Raw genomic sequence first — 25428 nt, 5'->3', positions numbered from 1 at the left:
CTAATTAATTATTACAGCATCAGCTGTGTCCTTCTCAACATTAACTTGCATAAACACAAACTCTTTAAACTGCAACACAACATAGGTTTTTCAAACTATTAAGTTTTCTCAAATAAAAAAGAGATATTTCTAAAGCTTTAAACAATTCATGACTAAAAAATTATTACAAAAGTCCAAAATGGTTGCTACAATTGTTTTTTATGCATAAACTTCGCAAAACAAAAAATAAGACAGACACACAGATATTTACCTGAAAGTTTATTAAGTTAGTCATCATATTTCCTAGTGATATAGCATATTCATAAATCTCTGTACATTGTATAGCCTCGTCCGTCGCAAAATATTGTAATGGTAGGCCATGACTTGAGCCGACCAGTACTATCTTTGAAGATTTTTTGTTGTACGATCCAAAACTTGTCTGGGACATCAAGTAACAAAAATGACTGGCATGTAAAAACCCTCTAGAAGCTGAAACAGAACATAAACACAACAATAAAACAATAAACAATCATTGAACTGAAATCATACCTATACATGTGTTTATAATATTTGAACAATTTAAATGGTTCAGGCATTTTGTAAATATTGCTATTTTTACTGCTGGAGGATATTCATATTCACTATGCAGTGTTTCACCCACCAGTGACAGTAGGTCTTCTTCTTACTACCTACTGCTCTAGTACAAACCTATTTAAATGATATGACTTTTAGTCTTGTTTATACTTGCCATAATTTCTTGCCAACATTCATCATATACTGACTGACTGAATAGGAAACAGTGCGAACCATGATGTGTTGGCCGACTTTGGTCTGCACTGGTGAAACAACCTTGGTCTGTACTAGTCCACCGACCTTGGTCTACATTGACCTTGGTTTGTACTATTACTGACCTTGGTTTGCATTGGTCCAGCAGGTCAGGACTTAAAACAAACATACCTAGTGTATCTCCCAGAGTTGTTATAGATTTCCTGTCTAGATCGGGTTTCTGAGAATGGTTAGACAATATCATAGCTAGATGTGGCCGCCAGTCTCCCCATCTTTCCTCCGCTACACACTGTTAATATATATGTGTACTTCATTATAATAAATCAACAACAAATTATATTTATCCATTTTATAAATTTTATAGTAAAAAAGATTTCAGTTACGTTATCTAAAAAACGCTTTGTTATTGATATTTTTAATCTGAAACTAACTTCTACATAATGATGTTACTATTTTTAGATTTTGTGTGTACACATGTGTACAAACAAACGATGTTGTTACTATGCAAAATTACTTTTGCCCAGATGATCATAAGAGAAACTGGTTGGCAAATCATTAAATTAGTTACTTCATGGACTGTCTTCTATGTTTTGTTTTATTGAATGTCACTTTTTTCAGACACTAACTTGACTTTTTTTGTATTTCAATATATATAAAATTGACAGGTATATTTATTTGCTGGGTTGCATTTCAGGTCACAGTAACACCATTAAGATAAAGATATTACAGTTAAGTTTTAGTGAAAGACTGGAGTTATTCCCTTTCATATACTTATTTCAGGTTCAAATGAACACCTAAATTGATCGTCTTTGTCAACATGTTCTAGTTTCAGATCCTCACCTCTATGGTTTAATGCCAGGATGTTATAGCTTAGCTAGATATAACAAATTGCTTATCTTCCTCATATTACACTACTCAGATACAGTTAGGCAAAATTTAGTCAGACACAGTTAGGCAAAATTAAGTCAGACACAGTTAGGCAAATGTTGTCAAAACACTACAACCCTTATACAAAACTATAACATGACAGATTCAATATCTCTAGAAGATACAACATATATATTTTTTTCTCTTTTAATCATCACATTCAATAGCTGCCAAGTTTACAGTATTTATCATGAAGTTATAAAATGTGATATATATATATATAACATACAGTGACAGCGGCTGGTTGTCGTCCTGACATCATCTGATACAGTGTCTGCAGGGGGTCATTCATACGCATTGCTACATTAGCAAACCTGTAAACAATACAAATTAACAGTGTAAAATAATATCTTATAATTGGAAAATAATCACTATGATAGAAATGACAAAGCTAGAAAAGTATAAAAAAAAATCAATTTCAAGCCTCTGACATTAAACCAACTAAGAGTAAATGATCCATGCAAAGTAATTATATCACATATATTAAAAGTAATAGTCAATAAATGAAGTACTGCAAAGATAAGTTATAAAAAATCTATTTTTAGCTTCAGTAACCTTAACCCTCACCAATTTTAAACACCTTTCAAGGACAATGCATGTTTAGCGACTCAGGGCCTAGTGATTAGGGGTGTGAGGGATGTTGCACCTTTCAATTATCTCTAATGAACAGTCTCAATCAAACCACAAAACCTGTAATATTTATGATATTTTGTTGTTGTCATTGTTTATGATGGTTCTCCCTTCAACTAGTTGCTTCATTTACCAACCAACAAACAATATCCACTTATATAAATAAAAAAAACCCATTACACTTCATTTTACCTCTTCTATACGTACTGTCACTCAGCACACACTAACAGTTCATATACAGAGGATATTGAATGAGGGTAGGTTTGATACTAAATTTATTGAACGAGTTGAAAAAAAATCATATTATGCCAGCCTCTGGCGAGCATAATATTGTTTTATCCAACAATTTCAACAAATTTAGTATTGAATCTACAGGAATATAATATTCTATTTATCACATATTCAAAGAAATAACAGTTTACATTTAAAACGCGTCATTTTTCATTGATGCGCCTAGTGACACGCTAACATTAGCGAGTTTTAACACTATAGCGCAAATTATGTCACATGTTATTACACTAGCGTAATATCGTTTTTATTAAATGGCTTTATTACACTCCTGCGCTGCGGTTTATGTGATAAAAGATAGTTTACCTCATCATAACATTGGCATGAGCTCGACTATCCATCTTACTGGCGAGGAATAAAGCATGTCCCCACAGGTTATTCTTCATTGCCCAGTCTAGAGCATCCTGTAATATTTACAACAATATTCATTGATTCAGATTCATCATTTTTTTTACCAAATATAATGTATATAAAGCACCTTTCTTCATTGTACGGTAGACGCCTTTTAATTGCTTCTTTCCCTTGTGAAATTCTTTAAATTCTTTAAATTTATGCTGTATTCCCTAAAATTGAATTTACATCAGGTATTTTCTTCCCCTTTAGTTTTTCAAAAATGTTACTTCCCCCCAATTTCAGAAGGAGGGTCTCTTCCCCTACCTATGAAAAAGGGAGAGAGATTTTGACTTCAAATGTTCAAGTTAAGAATATGACAACTCTATATGTATGGTATAAGAAAGGCATTCTTATTTTAGGTATTAAACAACGAGGAAACATTTGTAAATCTATAGATTCAATAGGAGAAAATGATCAAATGCTGTAATTTACACCTGTATAAATTCAAATTGAGAATTTGGCTATAAGGGAACAAGATATGTTTGTAAAACATGTATGCCCCCTATCAGCAGCCAATTAGTCATGTGATAAGGTTATTATGCATGACTTCTGACCCAGTGATCAAACAATTAATAAGGGTTATCAAGTATCTACTGGTCATGACCTTGACCTTTGACCCCTTGACCCAAAACTCAATAGGGGTCATCTGCTGGTCACGACCAATCATCATACAAAGTTTGAAGTTCCTAGGCCTAAGCGTTTTTAGTTAATTGACCGTTTTTACCTACAAGGTCAATGTGACCTTGACCTTTGACCCCTTGACCCCAAAATCAATAGGGGTCATCTACTGATCATGACCAATCACCATACCAAGTTTGAAGTTCCTAGGCCTTAAGGTTCTTTAGTTATTGATCGGAAACTGTTTTTGCTTACAAGGTCAATGTGACCTTGACCTTTGACCCCTTGACCCCAAAATCAATAGGGGTCATCTACTGGTCATGACCAATCACCATACCAAGTTTGAAGTTTTTAGGCCTAAGGATTCTTTAGTTATCACTCGGAAACCGTTTTTACCCAAGAGGTCAATGTGACCTTGACCTTTGACCCCAAAATCTATAGGTGTCATCTACTGATCATGACCAATCACCATACCAAGTTTGAAGTTCCTAGGCCTTAAGGTTCTTTAGTTATTGATCGGAAACCGTTTTTGCTAACAAGGTCAATGTGACCTTGACCTTTGACCCCTTGACCCCAAAATCAATAGGGGTCATCTACTGGTCATGACCAATCACCATACCAAGTTTGAAGTTCCTAGGCCTAAGGGTTCTTTAGTTATCACTCAGAAACCATTTGGTCTACGGACCGACGGACCGACAAGTGCAAAGCAATATACCCCCTTTTCTTCGAAATGGGGGCATAATAAGCCAAATACTCTACTAGAATAAAAGCTATTTAGTTTTTCGTAAATTAGCAACTCAATATGAAATTTTAATTCATAACCTTTACACTTCTTACATTAAAAGAATGTTTTAAAATCTTCAAATTGTTTGCTCAGGACACATGTATTTTACTGTCACTGGACATTGTAAAGGTCATATGGCGACATTCCAGCTTTAGTGGTGGAGGAAGACTTAAGGTGCCCATCCATGCATTATTTCAGGCATGAACAGGCACCCAAGTAGAAAGACCGACATTCCATAAGCTAGCTGGATAGCTTCTTCACATCATAGAATTCAAAGTCCCAAGTGGGAATTCTACTAGTAACTTGAAGACACATATCAAATTACATTCTATTTCAGGAGTATTTTCTGTAAATAAACATTACAACTTATTTAAACATTGTCTGACCTTTTTGCGACCATACATCAGTAAGTGACGGAATCTATCTGTAACTTCCTCAACTGACCGCCCTTTGTTTATAATCGACCTATCAACCACTAATGACCTATCTATTGGCGTCGAGCCGCGTGATAATTTCTGACTCTGACTGTCTTCTGACTCCTCATCAACATCGAGGTTGTCAGAGCTTGCCGCGATCTTCATACCAGAACGACGGTACTCCTGGGTGGTTGGTTCGTGACCTTGTAAAATAAGGTCGGCAATATCTGTACCTACGACAGTCTGAAAAACATTTATTAATTCTAAATACCATAACAAACCATAATAGATCAGCATTGGTACAAGCTTTATTAATCGTTTTATCTTAAAGGGTATAAAACATTTGCTCCTATATTTGTTTCCCCCCTCCATTCAATCAACAAGGTAATACTTACATTTCGTCTTAAAAGAAACACAGAACACTCAAACAAATTTACAACATGTCATAACCCTTATCCCTGGCTTATTGCAACTAGACTTATTTATCCCTTCTAAATGCTTTAAATTTGGAAAACTTCTAAAAACATGTTTAAGGAATTGGTTTTGTCAAAATACAAAAAGTTGAGCATATATAAGCAGATTGACCTTGCTGTGTACTTATGGTAAAGGTTTTTCACATTTACTTCCAGCAAGGGATATAATATAAAATTATACTTACTCCATTTTGTTTTATAAGAAGTTCTAGAAACCTCCAGATGAGTTCAGCAGAATCTCTGTCTTCAAGGTTCATATTTTCTGTACATAACTTGGCCTTGTTCTGACAGAACAGTAATACATCATTCTTGTGTGTGTCTCCCCTGAAAAATATATCAAACATACATTATATATAACAAGAACTTCACAATCAAGCTTAAGTGTAATAAAAGTTTTTGTTTTTCAAGATAAAAACCCATCAGTCATTTTCAGACCAATCGTCTAGGTAATTGACTCACCTGACTAAAGGTCCAGGGAACTGACTCAGCACTTCAGCTTCCTCATTATCTTCTAGAAGAGCTTGAACATCATGAATCTCTACAGTAGCAGGCTGACCATCTGCTGGCCGGTTTGGTATAACTTTAACTAGCTGACCATTAGGACCAAAACATGCTCGCATATGTGGGATCATAAACTTTTCTGGTGTTTGTCTTTGTGGTATCACATCAGCTGAAACACAAATAACATTTTACTATCAACATTATCTAATAACCTCATAATTATCTAATGTACCTCAAAATTATCTAGTGTACCTCATAATTATCTAATGTACCTCATAATTATCTAATGTACCTCATAATTATCTAATGTACCTCATAATTATCTAATGTACCTCATAATTATCTAATGTACCTCATAATTATCTAATGTACCTCATAATTATCTAATGTCATTCTGATATTTATTGACAAAACAGTTTGACTCAATTACATGTTTGATACTTTCCAGAATTTTTAAGTTTGCCTATAGTTTTTGTCTTGTCCCGGACACTAAAGTAAACCTCCATGTCCTGTTGTGCATTTTTCATTTAACATATACAACCTACGTCTAATTACAATGGTTAATTAATTTAACTGCTGATCAAGTTCAAGGTCAGTTCAATTCAGTCTAATATCCACAGATAAGAGTACACACTTCAACTTATGGCAGAATAACACACTTTACAGCTTATTCAATATGTCTTCCCATTAATTTCAAATGTGCTTGAAGTTTTGTCAGCAGACTGGTTCCTGGGTGTCATAACCAGACTGCTTCCTGGGTGTCATAACCAGACTGGTTCCTGGGTGTCATAACCAGACTGGTTCCTGGGTGTCATAACCAGACTGTTTCCTGGGTGTCATAACCAGACTGGTTCCTGTGTGTCATAACCAGACTGGTTCCTGGGTGTCATAAACAGACTGGTTCCTGAGTGTCATAACCAGACTGGTTCCTGTGTGTTATAACCAGACTGGTTCCTGGGTGTCATAACCAGACTGCTTCTTTGGTGTCATAACCAGACTGGTTCCTGGGTGTCATAACTAGACTGGTTCCTGGGTGTCATAACCAGACTGGTTCCTGGGTGTCATAACCAGACTGGTTCCTGAGTGTCATAACCAGACTGGTTCCTTGGTGTCATAACCAGACTGGTTCCCTGGTGTCATAACCAGACTGGTTCCTGAAAGTCATAACCAGACTGGTTCCTTGTGTTATAACCAGACTGGTTCCTTGGTGTCATAACCAATCACACCAGTGTGGATTGTAAAAATTAAAAGAGAACCTCACCACTGGTAGGATTGGAACCCACTTCCACTTGATTAGAAGTCCACTGGTGTACCCCTACCACCCCTTCCTTCAAACTGGACATTGCATACCATGTTTATAATAGTAAGGAAATTTACATAGTCTTAGCATAACCTTTGTAACATTAAAAGCATATTCAGCAATATAAGTTTTCTTACTAGTTGTTGCGACCCACTCGGAGATATTTGGGTCCCAGCGGTGACCATTCTGTTCGTAACCATAGTAATTGTAGTATTCATCATAGCCACGATGTGAGTAGTCGTGTAGGTCAGGCGGGTAATCAAATCTGAAATAACAAACTCAACTATATTAAATATGTCATTACTTTTTCACATATGTCATTGCTTTTACACATATGCCATGACACATATGCCATTACTTTTACAAATATGCCATTTCTTTTTACACATTAACCTTTTAAATCACACAAATACCATCATTACATATAGAGAGAGGGTGTTATAAAAGGGTAAAGTAACTGTTTTAAAAATAAAATCCATAAAACCAAAGTTTATGTCAAAGCTAAATATTTCAATATAACTATTATAAATAAAATTTAATACAGCTTCAAAAAATTGAAACAAAACCTCATTTGTTACAATGTTATACAATATCAATAAAGTATCCAAGCCTTGTAGTTTAAAGTGAAAAAGGCCAAACAAAACAAATGACATGTGTAACACAGTGTAGGTGAAATGTCCATAATCAAAATGAACAGTCGTCATAATATTAAGCTAATTTTGAAAATTTGACCAAGTAGGTGGAAAGTCATTTAATAGCTCAAACATTAAAATTTCAATACATCTAAATAATGCTCTTATTTATAATAGATTTAACACATAAAAGACAAAATTTTCAAAGACTTGTATCTTAAAAATAAAAATTCAGGTCTATCATGAAGATACTAGCATGTTTAAAGTGAATTTTACACAATTTAAAGTATGAAGATTCTAGCTTAAGAAATGAAAGATTTAAAGACCAAGTGATGATTCAAGCTTATGATATAAAGATTCTTTTTTATGAAAATGAAGATTTTGAGGCAAAGCATAAAGATCCTACTCTCATGCAATAAAGATTAAGTATGAAGATTTTAGCTAATAAAATAAAGGTCTGAATTATTCACAAAGTTTACAGATTTTAGCTTATGAAATGAAGCTTTAAGACCAAGTATGAAGTTTCTAGGTTTAAGACTTCAAGCTTACAAAATTTGAATATCAAACCAGGTATGAAGATTCTAGCATAGAAAATGAAGATTTCAGACCAAGTATGAAGATTCTAGATTTAATACTTCAAGCTTACAAAATTTGAATTTCAAAGCAAGTATCAAGATTCTAGCACAGAAAATGAAGATATATGACCAAGTGATAATTCTAGATTTAAGACTAAGTATGAAGATTCGAGCTTATGAAAATGAAGATTTAAGACTAAGTATGAAGATACTAAATATGAAGATTCGAGCTTTTGAAAATGAAGATTTAAGACTAAGTATGCAGATGCAAGCTTATGAAATGAAGATTTAAGGCCGATTATAGAGATTCCAGCTTATGAAAATGACAATTTAAGACGATGTATGGAAGATTTTAGCATGGAAAATGAAGATTACAGGCTATAATGTGATACCGTATATATACATGTATTATAATAATTATTTATTTCAATCATATTTTTTTTTACTTTCACTGTACAACACAATTGAATCTAGAAGTGTTAGATAGATTGTATATGATAAAACAAACTTGATATTATTTTTAAATATCAATAAAGATGTGATACATTTAAATATTTATATAAATATGACATCAATTAACATTAATGTAAATACTATATTATATCAATTCAATGTTAATATAAATATGATACCAATTAGATATAATTTAAGATATTGAATATTAATATGAATATATTAAATATTAATATGGTATCAATAAACTACATGTATAAATATGAATATGATATCAGTTAACTATTAATATAAATATGATATCAATTAACCATTTTAATATAAATATGATATCAATTAACCATTAATATAAATATGACATTAATTGACCATTAATTTAATTGTGAAATCACTTAACTATTAATATAAATATGATATCAATTAACCGTTACAATTACCATAAATATGATATAAATTAACCACTAATATAAATAGATATCAAATAAATATACATTAAGCACAGTTAGAAATAACCATACAGACAGGCATATAGTGAAAATATCAAAGGGAGAGCATGCTGCCAGCTTCTGATACAGAGTTGTCTTTATTTCATAATACATATAACAAGGGGGAGATAATTTATTAAACTACTAAAAATATTATATTTAGCATTTTTATTTTTAAATACTTCTATAGAAGCCAGGATGGACAATGGAGGTCCAATGTCACTTATATAATATCACATCAGTCTGCAAGTCCAATTTAATAGATTATTTTAGTTCTTTTCAAATTTCAATTTTTTTTATTTTATAAAATATCCAAAAAAAATTGTAGTGTCCTACCCTGTAAAACCTATGGACAAACCTATGTAAAAGGGCACAATTTATTTCATTTTCACTCAGAAAATTAAAATAAGGGGCCACAACTCTGTAAAAGTGAGAATTAGCATGCTGTTATGATTATGTACTTGTATGTATTAAAATAATTCTAGAAACAATAATGACATCATCCAATGAAAACACAGCACATGCCAAATGATAAAGTAATGTTTTAATAGGGGGAAATATTGATCAATTAAATACCAATTAAATTTGTAATTGGCAACATAATTCCGAGACTTAACACCATATACACCTTTAAAACATATTTTCATATATAAATATCTAGAGTACCCAGTTTTGTTTTATGTTTATATATATAGTACAGTTAGAGAATGCTGATATTAACAGTTACACACCCTTCTGCCATTATTCCACTATATACCCAATATAGCTGTGCACTTGCTGCAGTATAATGGTACAGTTCTCGCATTTATAAATAAAAGGAGAAAACCCATCAAGCAGCCAACAAGCCCACATCTAGTTATACAAGCATTTAGTGTATACACGATGATATATATATGAGCCGCATCATGACAAAACCAACATAGTGGGTTTGGGACCAGCATAGATCCAGACCAGTCTGCGCCTTCGCACAGTCTGATCAGGATCCATGCTGTTCGCTATCAATTTCTGTACTTGTAATAGGGTTTGTAAGCGAACAGCATGGATCCTGATCAGACTGTGTGGTTGCGCAGGCTGTTCTGGATCCATGCTGGTCACAAACGCACTATGTTGATTTTGTCATGGAGCGGCTCAATTATATAGATCCCTGTGATTATTTATATACCTCTTTTTATCAGGGTCTGACTCAGACCGTTTTTTCTTTTCTGCTATACTAGAACTATAAATAAAATCAAAATAAAACTTGTAACAAAGCAAAAAAAACCCAACAAATTGTTATTCACTCAAAACTTTAATACCAAAATAAAACTGTTAAAAAAAAACAACAACAAGTGTAAATCAACCAAATATACATTTAGAAGGGAAAAAATTAAACAGAAACAGTTTACAAGAAGGTTAGAGGAATACGAAAGCGAAAATGTTTAAATGTTTAAGGTTTATTATTGTTAAAAGAAAAAGAACCTGAAATTAGTATTGTCAGAAAACTGAAACAGTAATATTTTACATGCAAAATGTCAGACAATATGTTACCTGTCATGCAGGGATGCAGTATTTAAAATTTTAACGTGGGGTATTCTATTACAGTGTGCCGGATAGCGTTCATATATAACTCTAATTATTGTTCTTAAAACTCTCTTGTTAAATGTATATATAATATACATGAAGATGCACATCATAAAGACTATAATATTGATATTTTAAAATGATATTTTACTAATTCAACGATAACTCTGCTGTAACCAAAAATAATTAACTTCTGCCATCAGTATATAGGCAGGCCAGTCTTCACGTCCATGTAGTCTGACCTTGTTATATACTGTAAACTAACTTCACATTTTTATCTTGATATCCCTAACATTTATAATGGACTGTTCCAAAAATGGAAGATGGACAAGTCCATTTAAGAAAGTCAGCAGATTCAGGACTAATCTATTTTATTTTTTACAAAATGGATCAAAAGTTCTGGTGGTTCATGATTGTGACACCAAGTAACAGAATTGGGTCCGATGATTTCTTAATGCCCCGGTCACATATTCACGGATAATGCCACGGAAGAGCTACAGTCTAATCGTTCACGGATTACTACGGAAATGTGAAATTCCGTAGTCCGCTACGGTTCCAGTACGGACACACAACGGTATGAGTACGGAGTTCGACAGATTTTCCACCAAAAGCCCCGGGAGAGACACGGATTGTTACGGACCGACACGGTTTGGTACGGAACGACACGAATCAGGACGGATGCACTACGGATACACTACGGTCTGCTACGGTATAAGCACGGGTTAATACGAATTAGTACGGGTCTGATACGGAGAAGAACGAATTGATACGGAGAAGAACGTATTGCCACGGACCTATTATATCCGTCCACAATCTCTTGCATGCTCATTTTCAAAATGCCTCACAAGAAAAGAACACCTAGAAAACGAATTGTAGAGTTCAATGATTTTGGCGGAGAGGATTCGGCCTCATCGCGTCCGACCGCCGAGACATATCAGGTCCGATTAAAGTGAATTTCGTGAAGGACGCCGGATCCTCAACAGGTTCGACCATAAGAGTCTCATACTAAACATGAAGGGGTCTTCGTAATAACCCATCTCTAGTCCACCATCTCCTCTTACCTGATTAGATCTGGGCTAGTAATCATTAAAGAAAAATATTGATCAATACTGCTTCTCTTTTGATTTTGAAATTTGTTGTTCATTTTACAATAACATTAATTATCGTGAATGTTTATATTTTAAAAATATGTTAAAAGCTTGTTAATTTATCTTATTATCACTCAAGGGCCAGCGTCAGAGGCTTATGAGGCACTTCGTTTTATGTACAAATTTACTCCAATTTCACGAGCCAAATTAATGTTTGTAAAATATGTAACATTAAATGCTATTCTGTTACTTATGAAATGTAGTACGATATTAATATATTTCTACCTCTATGCATGTCATCAAGCAGCTCGACCACTGCCTCCGCATTCTGAGCTATTTAAATATAAAGTTGCAGCCAGTAAATGGCAATTATCATTTATTGAATGTTCACGCAAATATGTCTATTTTAACAAGAAGGTAGTATTTATACTCTTGAAGAGCACATGATACTATTAATCTATCCCACGTATGTAATAAAAGTCCGTGTTTATCCGTACTAAACATTGGTGGACCGTACCATTTCGTGTTGCAACGCAATAAACCCTGTAAGACCGTGCTAATCCCTGCCTCTCCGTAGTACAACGTATTACGATCGTACCTTTCCGTGACAATGCCGTATTCATCCGTATTAAAACCGTAGCTTATACGTAGGGTAACCGTACAAATACGTAGTTCTCCGTACCAAACAGTGGAAATCCGTAGCAGGTTGAGGCCTACGAATCAGTACGGACTAGTACGGTTTCCGTACGGACCAGTACGTATCAGAACGGTTTAATACGGACTAGTAGGGATACTCTACGGTTGATTTTTCCGTAGCAAATTTTTGTGCATGTTCAAAAATTGTCAAGGATCGCTACGGATATACAAGGACTACTACGATTAATTACGGTTACAATACGGAGAGCTACTGACCAGTACGGGTAGCTACGGACGATGCCGGAATTAATCCGTGGCTCTTCCGTGGGCGTATTCCGTGAATATGTGACCGGGGTATAAGCGAACTTCAAGTGGGAAATTGATATATAATAAAATAATTAACCACTAAATTACTCTAGCATATTCCATGATGTACTATATATGACAGATATGGGTGACACTACCATTGTAATATGAAACATATCAAAACATTCTGTATAAAATATTACACTATAAAATATTACACCTTAAACATTCCAACGTACAAATAAAACTGCCAGACAATATTAGCAACTAAAAGCTTTTTACAGCCAAGAAAATAAGGTCAAAAAAAAGGAAACAAAAGCAACATCGCTAAAGCCTAGGAGTCAGCCATACTTACACAATAAAGGGAAGTAATCTACTTACATTTCTTCACCCCCATCAGATAAGGAACCAGGAGTTCCTGTTCTTGACCTTCTGTGGTAGTGTTCATACTGGTACCTAGCAGGCAAAGGGAGGGAACTGAATCAAGCATGCAGCAGGCCAACCACCAACATGTGTTTTTTTTTTCAAAATCATAATTAACTCCCTTTAATAATATGCATCTTCCTTTATACCAAAATTAATAAACATATCAATTATATGAAGATAAACATGTCAGTTTTGTTGCTGCCTTGCATGGTTTTAAAGCATGTTAATTACAATGTACACAATAGAAAGAGAGAAATGAAATCAAATAATATTATAATTTAAAAAAGGAATAAAAAGGAAAAAAAAAGGAAAAACACATGTTGTTTCAATGAAGAAATATTTGCAATTATTGACCATATCTCCAAATTGAAACCTTTGCCATACCATAAGCTTTTAAAGAGGCTGTCATACTTCTTACAAATATCTACAACTCAACCTAAACATCCTGAAATCTTTCTTTGGATTCTTAAATTAATTTTCTGAATTTCTCGGACTTATAAAAATTAATTTTCTGAATTTCTCAGACTTATAAAAAATTAATTTTCTAAATTTCTCAGACTTATAAAAATTAATTTTCTAAATTTCTCAGACTTATAAAAATTAATTTTCTATTTCCCTGACTTATAAAATCAATTTTCTTAATTTCCAAGAGTTATATTTAATTTTCTGCATTCTCTATCATTTTTTAGAATTCTGTGGTACTATGTTGCACTATTTCTCTTTTTTAAAATATACTGTTATTAATTATAAAAAAAATTATTTTGTGTTTAAATATAACCATTAAAAAGATTTTCATGAAATGTAGTCCAATGCTCCATTAATGACAACATCTTCCACAGTTGTTAAAGTTAACATGTTATGTCATGTAAGAATATAATATTTATTATATATGTATTAATTCCTTATAGCAATTATTATTTCCATTTATAAGTCAATTAAACATAATTATTTTAGTACAGGAATAAATATTACATGTTAAAGAAAACTGCATGCTTTAATCACTAAAACCACCTGCAATCTACAAAAGCTTCATTACAATATTATATACATGTTCCTGGTATCCTAAATTCTTAGAACATCTATAGTCAACATCGTTTATTCTGATTTTTACTCTTATCTTTTACAACACTACATTCAAGTCGTTAATTCTGTCAAGGTTTAATTGGTGTAGGAATATCTGTTACGTCAAACAGTACATTATTTTATGCTCAAGTGAACATGTGAGTTAAATCAATGTCTTCCGGTACACCAGATAACTAACACAAGTTAAATCAAGGTCTTTCGATACACATCACATGTTATATTAACAACCTTGGCAGACTTCAAACCCATAGCACTGCAAGGGGTGTTGGAGGGTAGGGTGGGAGTCGGCTGTGTCTGCTAAATTAACCTCACACTGCCATGTAGGGCTCTTGTATAACTCGAAAAGATATTTTCCAAAATGTACATTTGATAGGGGAAAAAAAGGATAAATTCTTTTTAAATTGCCATTCATGCTTTAAAATCATGCTTTCCAACAAACTTTTGTATTTAATAATTCACCATGGAGCTAAGTGAATGTACAGAAATAAAAAACCCAAAATTTCTCACTTTAATGGTTTGTTTTTTTTAAATAAAAGGATCAGCCTAATTCCTTCAAATAAGATGATAAAACATGACAAAGCAGGAGGTTTGTAACCAAACATATAAAATGGTACATGGATCTAAGTCATCTACAAACACATTTTCTGTAAGGCACATCACAAAAAGGGGAGCAAAAATCCCATCCTCAGCTGCCCAATGGTTAAGAAAATTGTATTTTCTTAAAAATTTCGGACACCTATAGTGGGAAACCCAGGATTGATACTGACCTTCTAGAATGTTTGCTATCAACTTTACTGTATTATGAAATAAGATTCATTATTTACGTATGCTGTATCATTGCAAATTGAGATCTTAGATATGCTGTAGCACAAAATCAAAAATTGAGATCTAACGTATGCTGTAGCACAAAATCAAAAATTGAGATCTAACGTATGCTGTAGCACGAAATCATAAATTGAGATCTTACGTATGCTGTAGCACTTAATTAAAAATTGAGATCTTACGTATGCTGTACGTATGCATATGCTGTAACATTTTGTCATAAATTGAGATCTTAAGTATGCCGTAAAATTTCATCAAATATTGAGATCTGAAGTTTGCTGTGTCATTGATTATATTACCAATTAAGATTTACCGTAAGCTGTAAAATTATGTTGGATTTGGCAAGTTGCAAAAAACTGAAGCTCCTGTAAGCACCTAACAAAACTTGTGCACAATAATCTCTCAAAACATGGCAATACAGTGCATAAAGAAACAAAATATACAGCAACTATAAATAAATATAAAAGTTTATACAAAACAAAATTGTTGGTCATAATGCACATATGTATAGAGAGAGTTTAGCGGCATAAACTAACCTTTGAGCCGCGGGGTCGGCGTGATAGTAACCGTGTTCATCGTAGTAACCCTGGCCGTAATTACCGTAATAATAATCATAATATTGTCTGTCGTAATACTGCCGTCTGCTGTAGTAGTCGTTGTAGTCATAACCTGAACAAAAATAATACAATATGATCAAAATATCCGCACTCAAACTATAATTGAGCCACGACATGACAAAACCAACATAATGGGTTTGAGACCAGCATGGATCCAGACAAGCCTGCGCATCCGCGCAATCTGATCAGGATCCATGCTGTTCGCTTTCAGTTTCTCTACTTGTTATAGGGTTTGTAAGCGAACAGCATGGATCCTGATCAGATTGCGCGGATGCGCAGGCTGGTCTGGCTCTATGCTGGTCGCAAACCCATTATGTTGGTTTTGTCATGTCGTGGCTCATATATATCATTAGTATCTATTATAATACTGCACGTTCCTAATGTCACTTTTTAAGGGATAATCATTATGTAAAACAATATACGAAGCAATTTTTTTTCTCTAATATGAAGGAAGTTTGCTGTGTCAGATATTTGTTATAAAGATTCTTGACAGGTTATATGGTCATTTATAAACAGTTTAACAATATAACCCTCACCTTTTCAAAGTCCACTGAAAAGCAGGTTATAATCTTCCATAATATGTGTAACAGCTATTAATTTTTGAAACTCGGGCAATTTTATAATCAATTAAAATTCTGTATCAACTAATCAAAAGACAAATCAGTGAAGTTCTACATTTTCCAAGTTTTAAATTTAAAATAAAAGATGAGACAGATTAGTGATATAGTTACCCCTGTCTCTGTATTTATCCCTGTAACGTTCTATATCCTGATCATAATCATTACGAGATCTTGGACGATCCACATCTCCCATTCTAGAGCCAGCCCTCTCTTTCTCACCTGTATAATTAATTCAATATCATTATAAATTACCTCTGTTATAACCCAAATAAATAACCAAACTTATGTTATAAATAGCCTAGGTTCTAAGTGCCTATCTTCATTTTTATTTAAACTTATTTTCTGCTTACATTTGTATTTCCTAATTGTATACTGTAAAATCATTATTATTCGTGGGGCACGAATTTTCGTGGTTTTCGTGGGTAGGTCAATCCACGAATTTAAGATCCGACGAAATTTTATCCCAACAAATACTTTTTACCCTGTTTCTGTCCTATATATTACAAACATGGGTCGGCTCTTTTCCGGCTGATTTTCGTGAAATAAATGTATATACATACTTACATGTACAGATAATCAGGTAGTGACAGATTAAATCCGTTTGCAATGTTTAAGAAACTTGATAAAAAACTCGATTATAATTATGCCCTCAATTTACTGTCACAAATGCCGGTCGCATATACACACTTGATCGTTGTTAGAATACTTGACATAATCGAGTTAATATGGGAACCCAGGCAATCCAATTAATTGGCGCTTATAAAAAATGTCAGTTTGCTCTTATTAATTAAAAAAAGTCTTTGATTTTAATGTCGTAAATACACAAAACGATAAAAAAAATACAATCGCTAAAACAGATGAATTGCACTTTCTTTTGTTGTTTTTAAATGGTCCAGTTTTACTAGATCCACACATATTTGTGTTATTTACTCAGATTAATTTATATGCATGTAAATCTACACAGTCGCTATGACGTTGCGTGTAGTTACTGTCAAATATGGTAAGACCAATTCAGGGTGTAAACTTTTTAAACTTGCTGGTTAAAACGTGTTAGGTGTCGTATAAATTATGCGATGTTTACATCGGCGTATTAAAGGGGCAGTGTGTGAAATGGAGGTGCATATCATGTCACATAAATGTGTTAATTGCAGCCAATTATCGGCAGTAACTGTGCTATATTAGAGTTATGCCCAGAGGCAAGGATTAAATTTATTGACAAGCGCTGTGTGACACATAAAGATATGTACATGTTGTAAGTAAAAATGTTCGGCGATTAAGTTAAAGATTACTTTGCATTAGGTTACTAAATTTTTTACAAAAAAAAATGAAAATCCACGAATTTAAGAACCCACGAAAATGCCCGTTTTGATAAAACCACGAAATTTCATGCCCACGAATATAAGTGAATTCGCAGTATGGAGAATATATCTCATAAAGGATAAGCAACAAATACTTGAATATTTGTTTGTTTGTTTGTTACATTTTACGCCTTTTCCCCAACAGTATTTCAGTCATATGGGCGGGTAGTTTCCTAACCATCGTTCCTGGAAAGTTACACCAGTACTAGACTACCTTTCTCCACGCTAAACTACCAAAGAATCTCCCAGGGATCGAAACCCACGCCAGGTAAGAAGTCATTGACTCTTAACCCCTCCACCATGGAGGCTGTCTTGAATATTTGTAAAAGGAAAGCAATAATATTTTTTATATCTATAGAGTATTTCACAACTTAAAAGCAGTTTTTTTCTTTCATAGCCCAGTTATCAAACATAAAACAGAACAACCAAACAAAAATTCTCTACAAGTTAAAAAAGGAACAAAATAACAACATTATTTTTATTCCACTGTTCCCATTTTTTAAAAATTTTATATAAAAATCTTTGTCAGCCTCAATGCCTCAATGCCTAAAGGAAATAATAAATCAAGGTTACCTTGTCGAGATCTTGGCCGGTCACGATCGTTTCTGTCAGTTTTTCTGTAGTACTCTCTATCACGATCACGGTAATCTCTCCGTGTATCAATTGTTGATGTCCTACTAGGTGGCCGATTACGATCCCTTCAATAAATTAAACAACAACATAATAACAGAGCTATAAACATATGAGCCGCGTCATGACAAAACCAACATAATGGGTTTGCGATCAGCATGGATCCAGACCAGCCTGCGCATCTGCGCAGTCTGATCAGGATCAATGCTTTTTGCATACAAGCTCTATAACAAGTAGAGAAACTGATAGCGAACAGCATGGATCCTGATCAGACTGTGAAGATGCTCAGGCTGGTCTGGATCCATGCTGATCGCAAACCCATTATGTTGGTTTTGTCATGGCACGGCTCAGTCATAGATTATACACAAAAACTCTATGTGCTAGATGGTTGATGAAATTTTAGTTCATTAACTTAGGAATATTCAGTAAATATCTCAATGTTATAAGTGTCTTGGTTAGGCTTTTTAGCCAGGGCACCAGAATAAGTCAGGTTGATTTAACAAGTCTTTTCTTAAGAATCTCTGAAAGGGATGTCTAGAAAGGGTCAGTTCATTTGATATAGACAAGAGCGATCAGTAATCACATGTGTCGCCTCATGATGGCCAATTTCATGTTGGGACAAATTTTGTGACAGACGGACAGACAGACGGACAGTGCACAACTAGACTTTGTACTGATCATTCTTGTAAAGTTTGGATAAAATTGCACCAGTAGTTTATGAGGAGTAGTTCGGACAAGCTTTTGCGTATCTGGCAACACACAGAAAAAAACTCCTTTTTATCAAAGGGCCATAACTCGGCCAAAAATCATTCAACCGGAAAACCCGTGCAATATGCGCAAGGACTTGAGCTACAGATCAATCCTGTAAAGTTTCATTGAAATTGCATAAGTGGTATAAGAGAAGTAGTCTGGACAAACTTTAAAAATAAAAATTATTAAAGGGCCATAACTCAAACAAAAATCATTGAACCGGAAAATGCTGACAATATGCACAACTAGACTTGGTACTGATCATTCCTGTAAAGTTTGGATGAAATTGCACCAGTAGTTTATGAGGAGTAGTCCGGACAAGCTTTTGTGTATCTGGCAACACACAGAAAAAGAAACCTTTTTATCAAAGGGCCATAACTCGGCCAAAAATCATTCAACCGGAAAACCCGTGCAATATGCGCAAGGACTTGAGCTACAGATCAATCCTGTAAAGTTTCATTGAAATTGCATAAGTGGTATAAGAGAACTAGTCCGGACAAACTTTAAAATTAAAAATTATTAAAGGGCCATAACTCTGACAAAAATCATTGAACCGGAAAATCCTGAAAATATGCACAACTAGACTTGGTACTGATCATTCCTGTAAAGTTTGGATGAAATTGCACCAGTAGTTTATGAGGAGTAGTCCGGACAAGTTTTGTGACGGACGGACGGACAGACGGACGGACAGACAGACGGACGACGGAGAAGTGATCCCTATATGTTGCCACTACTCCGTAGAGGCGACACAAAAATCAAGTGTCCCAACAGAACATGTTCTACATAAATTTTGAAATTCCTTCCAAGTTTTAAACTAATTATGGCTTCAAGTTCCTTGGTGATATGTGGACACTGTCAGTGTCAATTACTGAATACTTCAAAATATTAAATAAGAAGTTACACATAACCCAACTATAACACAATAACCTGGAAGAGGTGTATAGCTTCCCCTATTTGTTGAAAAGCCAGGTTGAAAAACTGGTTTTGATCAAGCAATAAATGTTTTAAATGTCCATGCATATGTAATCCACTAAAATAAAATCTAAATCTATACATTGGAAAAATTATTCGACATTTTAAGAAATTTGAGCAGTTGAAAATCTTTTTAGTTTTTTAACATGTTTATGATCATATAACCTTATGATCATATATAATCTGTCAATTCTTTTAAAATAAACAAGTCAAAACAGTTCAATTTTCCTCCAAAAATGAAACAGTTTGATTTTTAAGGCTGCTTTTGGAAATTTATTTTTTGAAATTTGGGAAAAAAAGAGAGGCTATTTTGGATTGGAAATGGACCTTATTGCGGCCATTCTGATGATAGGGTGATAACTTTGAGCTGCCTATGTTTGTAAGACTGTATGTAAGGTGTTTGTGATCTTATTTCATTGTATTGGATAATCAGTTAAATAAACAAATATACCAGTAAGCTCACTATTTCACTTAAGATTTCTGAGGCATTTTTAAAAACAGTTAATGCTAAATAACCTTGTATATGTATACAGACTAACTGTTTCCATACATTGATATCTAGGTATCACAGTGTGCACTATATACGATTCAAAACTGAGTAGCAAATCTTAAGTGGAAAATCCAGAAACAGAAACTCAAAATCCTTTTAATAAACTGAAGTGAAATTTAGCAAATTGATTTTTTCGCGATATTCAGTACATGTGAATATAGTAAAAATAAGATAATTGTCAAAAAAGTATCTATGTGCAATTACTATATACAATTAAACTGGGTACCAAATCTAAAATGGACAATCCAGGAACAGAAACTTAGTAAAAGTCTAAAATCATACCTGTAGGATCGATCATAATAATCATCTCTGTAACTTCGGTCACGTTCACGACTATCACCTCTCCGTGTGCGATCTCGTGAATCATCTCTGTCTAGTGAATCCCTTGAATCGTACATACTCAGTTTTTCACGCGAGTTATTTCTGGAATCTTTCAAGCCCCTATCTCTAAGACTATCATACGATCTGTTACCCCTTATATCTTCCCGAGACCCCCTGTCTCTATCACGATCTTTACCATAGCGCCCCCTATCATCTCTATCCCTATACCGATCTTTTTCTCTGTATCTGTCTTTAGACTCTCTTTCTTTAGCACTAAATTTACTGTCATTTCTAGAATGTTTACTATCATCTCCATTATTATCAGTGGTTATCTGTTCGCTTAATGAACTAATTAATGAGACAACCGGATTTAACTCTGATGGTGCGCCACCTACAGGTGCAGCTACTGTACCAGCTGTACTAGAAGCTGGCATTAACAAAATATTTGGCATTGCTGGAACATTATCAGCCACATCAATTAATGAAGCAGCCGGGGATACATTATTCTTACTCCTATTAGTTTGTATATGATGGAATGCTGACTGCCTTGTACGTGTAACACGGTCCGACGTACTAGAGCCTGGCGGAGGTCTTGTTGTCACCCTATCACTATCAGCACCATATCTATCTCTGTCCCTATTATAACGTTCTCTATCATCATAACCACGATCTGTTTTCCGTCTTGAATCCCTTTCTGACCTCCTTACTTCATTTCCCCGATCCCCAGAGTCCCAGTCTGGAGTTCTGCTCCTGTATGCTCTATCACGATCTGGCGTTCTTCTACCATGCTTATCTGATATTCCAGGTTTTACAGATTCTCTAACAGGGTCTTCTGGAATGTCTTGTGAAGATTTAGTAATCTTGCTCATGGTGTCTTGCTTTGGAGGCTGAAACGGACTCTCCTTACGAGGCAATATTGGGCTCTGTTGAACTGCCGCTGTTTTTCTTGGTTGTGAGGATACAGGTGTGACTGGGAGACTTCCTGAATTTTTCAACATTTCAAGTTCTGGACTTTCACCATCTCTCTGCCCAGTACTCTCTACATTAGCTGTGATAGGAGATATTGACTGGTTTAAAACAACTGGACTGTTTTCAAAGTTTGGCCGAGTAACATCAAGTCTTGTTGATGACAGCATTGAAACATCACTGTTTGACGACACAGCTTGTGCCGCCTCTATATTGGGTGATTTTCGGAAAGGGTTCCCACCCTTCTTACCCCCTAACATAGGGGGTGGAAGTCCAACTGGCTGAGACTGAGGTGGTCCCACACTAGGTTGTTGATTTAAAGTTTCAGCCTGTGTATTCGGTCTAGCATTTTGAACATCAGTTTGTCTATTTGGCACAGTTTCCTCTTTCTTATCCACTAAATTAACTCCTGTTTTATCTTCACCAGCTTTAGATGAAGCTGGTGATACTCGAGCTGAACTATTTGTAGAACTAATAAAAAAATGAACATTATTGTCTATAGATGCATTTCTACTGTGAGCTGATACAGTGCCCTCTACTGCTGGTGGTATCATTTCCCAATCACTAAATGTAGGAGTGGTTTGCTTCACTCCCGTATCACTTTCAGAATTGCTCTCACATATTCCAACTGATTGCGGAGGAACTATCGACTGCTGTTGAGGTACAAATGATGCTGCATCCATGTTTAAATTATTTCCATCATTTCTTTGGTTTGAATACAGTGGGACATTTGATACATTGATATTTTCATTACCACTTGTTTGAGACACAGAATTGTCCTGTAAATTTAATGCCTGCATCTGACCAATAACTTGTAACTGATTTGTTTGACTATTAGGGATCACAGTTTGAGCTTGTAAATGTTCACTCTGTTCATAATGATGTTCATTTTCATGTCGTATATGGCTTCCACTTTTGCCAACATTACCGTTACTTCCATTCGATACATTCCCTCCCTCCCCACTCTCACTGTCATCATCATCCTCTTCATCATCGTCATCATCATCATCACTTTCCCCTTCTTCTTCATCATAATTATCATTATTATAAAACCCACCCATTGTGCCACCATCTTCTATATTAGCAACTGACTGGTTTAAACTTTCACTTTCTTCAGTAGACTGGGATACATTTAAATCTCCTATACTTTGTTCAGTCTGACCTGAGCTATTAATAGAACCAGTCATTTCGGTGGACTGTGTATTAGCTTGTCCATAACTAGCACCTGCTGATTGAGCATAGTGGGCATTTGGTTCCTGTGCAAAATAATTTGCGCTTGACACAATTTGACCTGATTGGTCAGTGCTTTGGTAATTTACATTAGACTGATAGTCTCCATTTTGCCCTGCCCAGTAGTTGTTATGTCCAGCAGTCTGGTTAGGATCAGTTCCCTGCTGGTAATTGTACTGCTGATGTTGATTCCACTGCTGATGAGGATCCCATGTACCTTGTGAACTAGGGTCCCACTGACCAGCACCATGTTCATTTTGCAAAGGGACATTGTTATACTGATGTTGACCATGCCACGGATGACCACTGTAATTGTTATATTCACTATTCACTTGCTGGTCAGCATTAAAATCTCCAGTATATGGATTACTTTCAGTGTTCCATGTTCCACAAGAATTCCATGCATTTTGTTCACCATCTTGACTTGTTATGTTGTCATGACCACCAGAATGACCTTGAACCTGACCTTTAACATCATTCTGCTTAGACACTGGAACATGAGGAAAGTTGTCACCACCACTTTGAAATTTGGTTGGATCAAAGAATTGAACTTGACCAGAAGCTTGGGGCTGAGACGAGGTATCACCACCCCACTGGCTCATTCTGTAAAAAATAATTACATTATTTTAAAGTTAAATAACAAACCATCAGCAAACATGATTGATAATTCTTTTCTGTACTAAGCTTTCTATCAATTTAATTATTGTAGCTAAAGGTAAAACTATATTAAGAACATTCAGATTTTCATGATTTTTCTGATGAGTCGAATATCTATGTGTAGCAATAAAAAAATTTAAATTTTGACTGAGTGTAATATAAAAGTTTTTTAGTATTAGTAACTATAATTTTTTAATTGGAAATACCTGCATGCCAGTTTACATTCTACAATACAAATTCTTGATACCATAAAAGTGACAAAGGTCCAATAGAAGCAAATGTTTGCACTCAAGTTTAATCTGTAAAGAATTCTTGTTGAAAATACCAGTAAATAATGGAGTTTGATTTCTGGCCTTAAGTTTATACATTGGAATTAGAAGGTTGTTAAGCAATTATATTTCAATCAATTATTGTGTTCTTTATTGAAAAAATTCAAGTTCTAACAAAAATAGTTGTTGCTGGATTTCAGGAACCAAGGCAAGGAGTCAGGTGATTCTGTCCCCGCAACAGATGATAAGGCATGTTTGTGGATGTTCCCTACATAATGGGTCTGACCACTGTGTCTGACTTTTCTGACTCGTTATAAGTTTAGATGAGTTTAAAACAGGCTGACCAAGATTTTGTTTTCACCCAACCTGGGATGGTTAATCACTTACATGTGTTGTCAACAGTAAATTTTAAGCATATTAGAATTTCTGTAGGAAAATGAAAGTTGCAATTCCTATGTTTCACATGTCACGTTTTTGAAATTTAAGCAAGACTGCCAAAAAGTATGCCTTAAACATATCAAATCCTAATTGGCAAAAGCTCAGTATATGAACATTGGTAAAAGTGACAAATTTATATGATTTTCCCATATGTGACACGATTTGTAGTGACAAAACACTGATTTTCACCTTCAGATTTCTTCTTTTCACAATCCTGTGTACTATGAATCCGCTCCTCTTTAATCTAGTAGATATTGTTTTTTCTCGAAGATAAGTCAAAGACCGTACTTTATTAACATAGACTCTAAAATACCAGAATTTTTCAGTTGTTTGTAAATTTCGCTAACTGACAGGCATCCATGTTGGATTTACGTGTAACACGCATGCGCAATGAAAATCTTTCATTCGGATCGTCAGCTGTCAAAACCGCACAAAGATTATACTATGGATGATTTGCCCGAGAATTAACAAAATAAATCAAAAAATAATTCTTTCAGATTTAATTAGTTCAAACGACAATCAAAACTTTACTTCTTTAATTAATGAAAACAATTTGTTAATTGTAATTTTGACCGAGTAATTAACTTCCGGTTAAAGTGGTTCAAGATAAAACACCACTAAATTTTGGGTCCAACTAAACACTGCCAAGGACTGCTAAGGGGCACAAAGGACCTATAACGAGCCATAGTGGACCTTAAAATTCCTCCTAGGGCCTTCCTATTGATAGATAAGTTAATATTAATCCCGACCAAAAAATATATATATAAAAATGGCATTTTAGTGATACAAATTATGTATTTGGTGAGTAAAATGGTAACACAAAGGCACATAGCCATTAGGTGTATTTAGAAAGTACTAAGGTCCACGATATTGCTAGTATAAATTTAAT

The 25428-nt window shown here is 34.5% G+C and overlaps 1 protein-coding gene across 9 annotated transcripts in view; it reads right to left on the bottom strand.

Moving 5' to 3' along the window:
• Window positions 1-25132, bottom strand: part of LOC132742001 (uncharacterized) — a 46604-nt gene extending 21472 nt beyond the window's left edge. For 5 of the 9 annotated variants that reach the window (XM_060730277.1, XM_060730280.1, XM_060730278.1 and 2 more), the window contains exons 1-15: window positions 24729-25132; window positions 20941-23778; window positions 18330-18454; window positions 16510-16617; window positions 15698-15830; window positions 13212-13286; window positions 10403-10456; window positions 7233-7360; window positions 5754-5964; window positions 5480-5618; window positions 4792-5064; window positions 2917-3014; window positions 1922-2006; window positions 937-1054; window positions 251-468 (exon numbers count right to left, since the gene is read on the bottom strand). In XM_060730277.1, coding sequence (XP_060586260.1) covers window positions 251-468; window positions 937-1054; window positions 1922-2006; window positions 2917-3014; window positions 4792-5064; window positions 5480-5618; window positions 5754-5964; window positions 7233-7360; window positions 10403-10456; window positions 13212-13286; window positions 15698-15830; window positions 16510-16617; window positions 18330-18454; window positions 20941-23777 — 4602 coding nt within the window. In that variant the 5' untranslated portion in view covers window position 23778; window positions 24729-25132. Of the gene's footprint in view, window positions 1-250; window positions 469-936; window positions 1055-1921; window positions 2007-2916; window positions 3015-4791; window positions 5065-5479; window positions 5619-5753; window positions 5965-7232; window positions 7361-10402; window positions 10457-13211; window positions 13287-15106; window positions 15134-15697; window positions 15831-16509; window positions 16618-18329; window positions 18455-20940; window positions 23779-24728 lie in introns of all 9 variants that reach the window. The other 4 variants (XM_060730282.1, XM_060730281.1, XM_060730279.1 and 1 more) reach the window with 4 other exon arrangements.
• Between the last annotated feature and the right edge of the window lie 296 nt (window positions 25133-25428).

Source organism: Ruditapes philippinarum, unplaced genomic scaffold (assembly GCF_026571515.1).
Source record: "Ruditapes philippinarum isolate M1 unplaced genomic scaffold, ASM2657151v2 ctg1205_1_1_1_1, whole genome shotgun sequence".
NCBI lineage: Eukaryota > Metazoa > Mollusca > Bivalvia > Venerida > Veneridae > Ruditapes > Ruditapes philippinarum.
The sequence above is the reverse complement of the archived record's forward strand: the minus strand, read 5'-3'. Positions and strand labels throughout refer to the sequence as shown.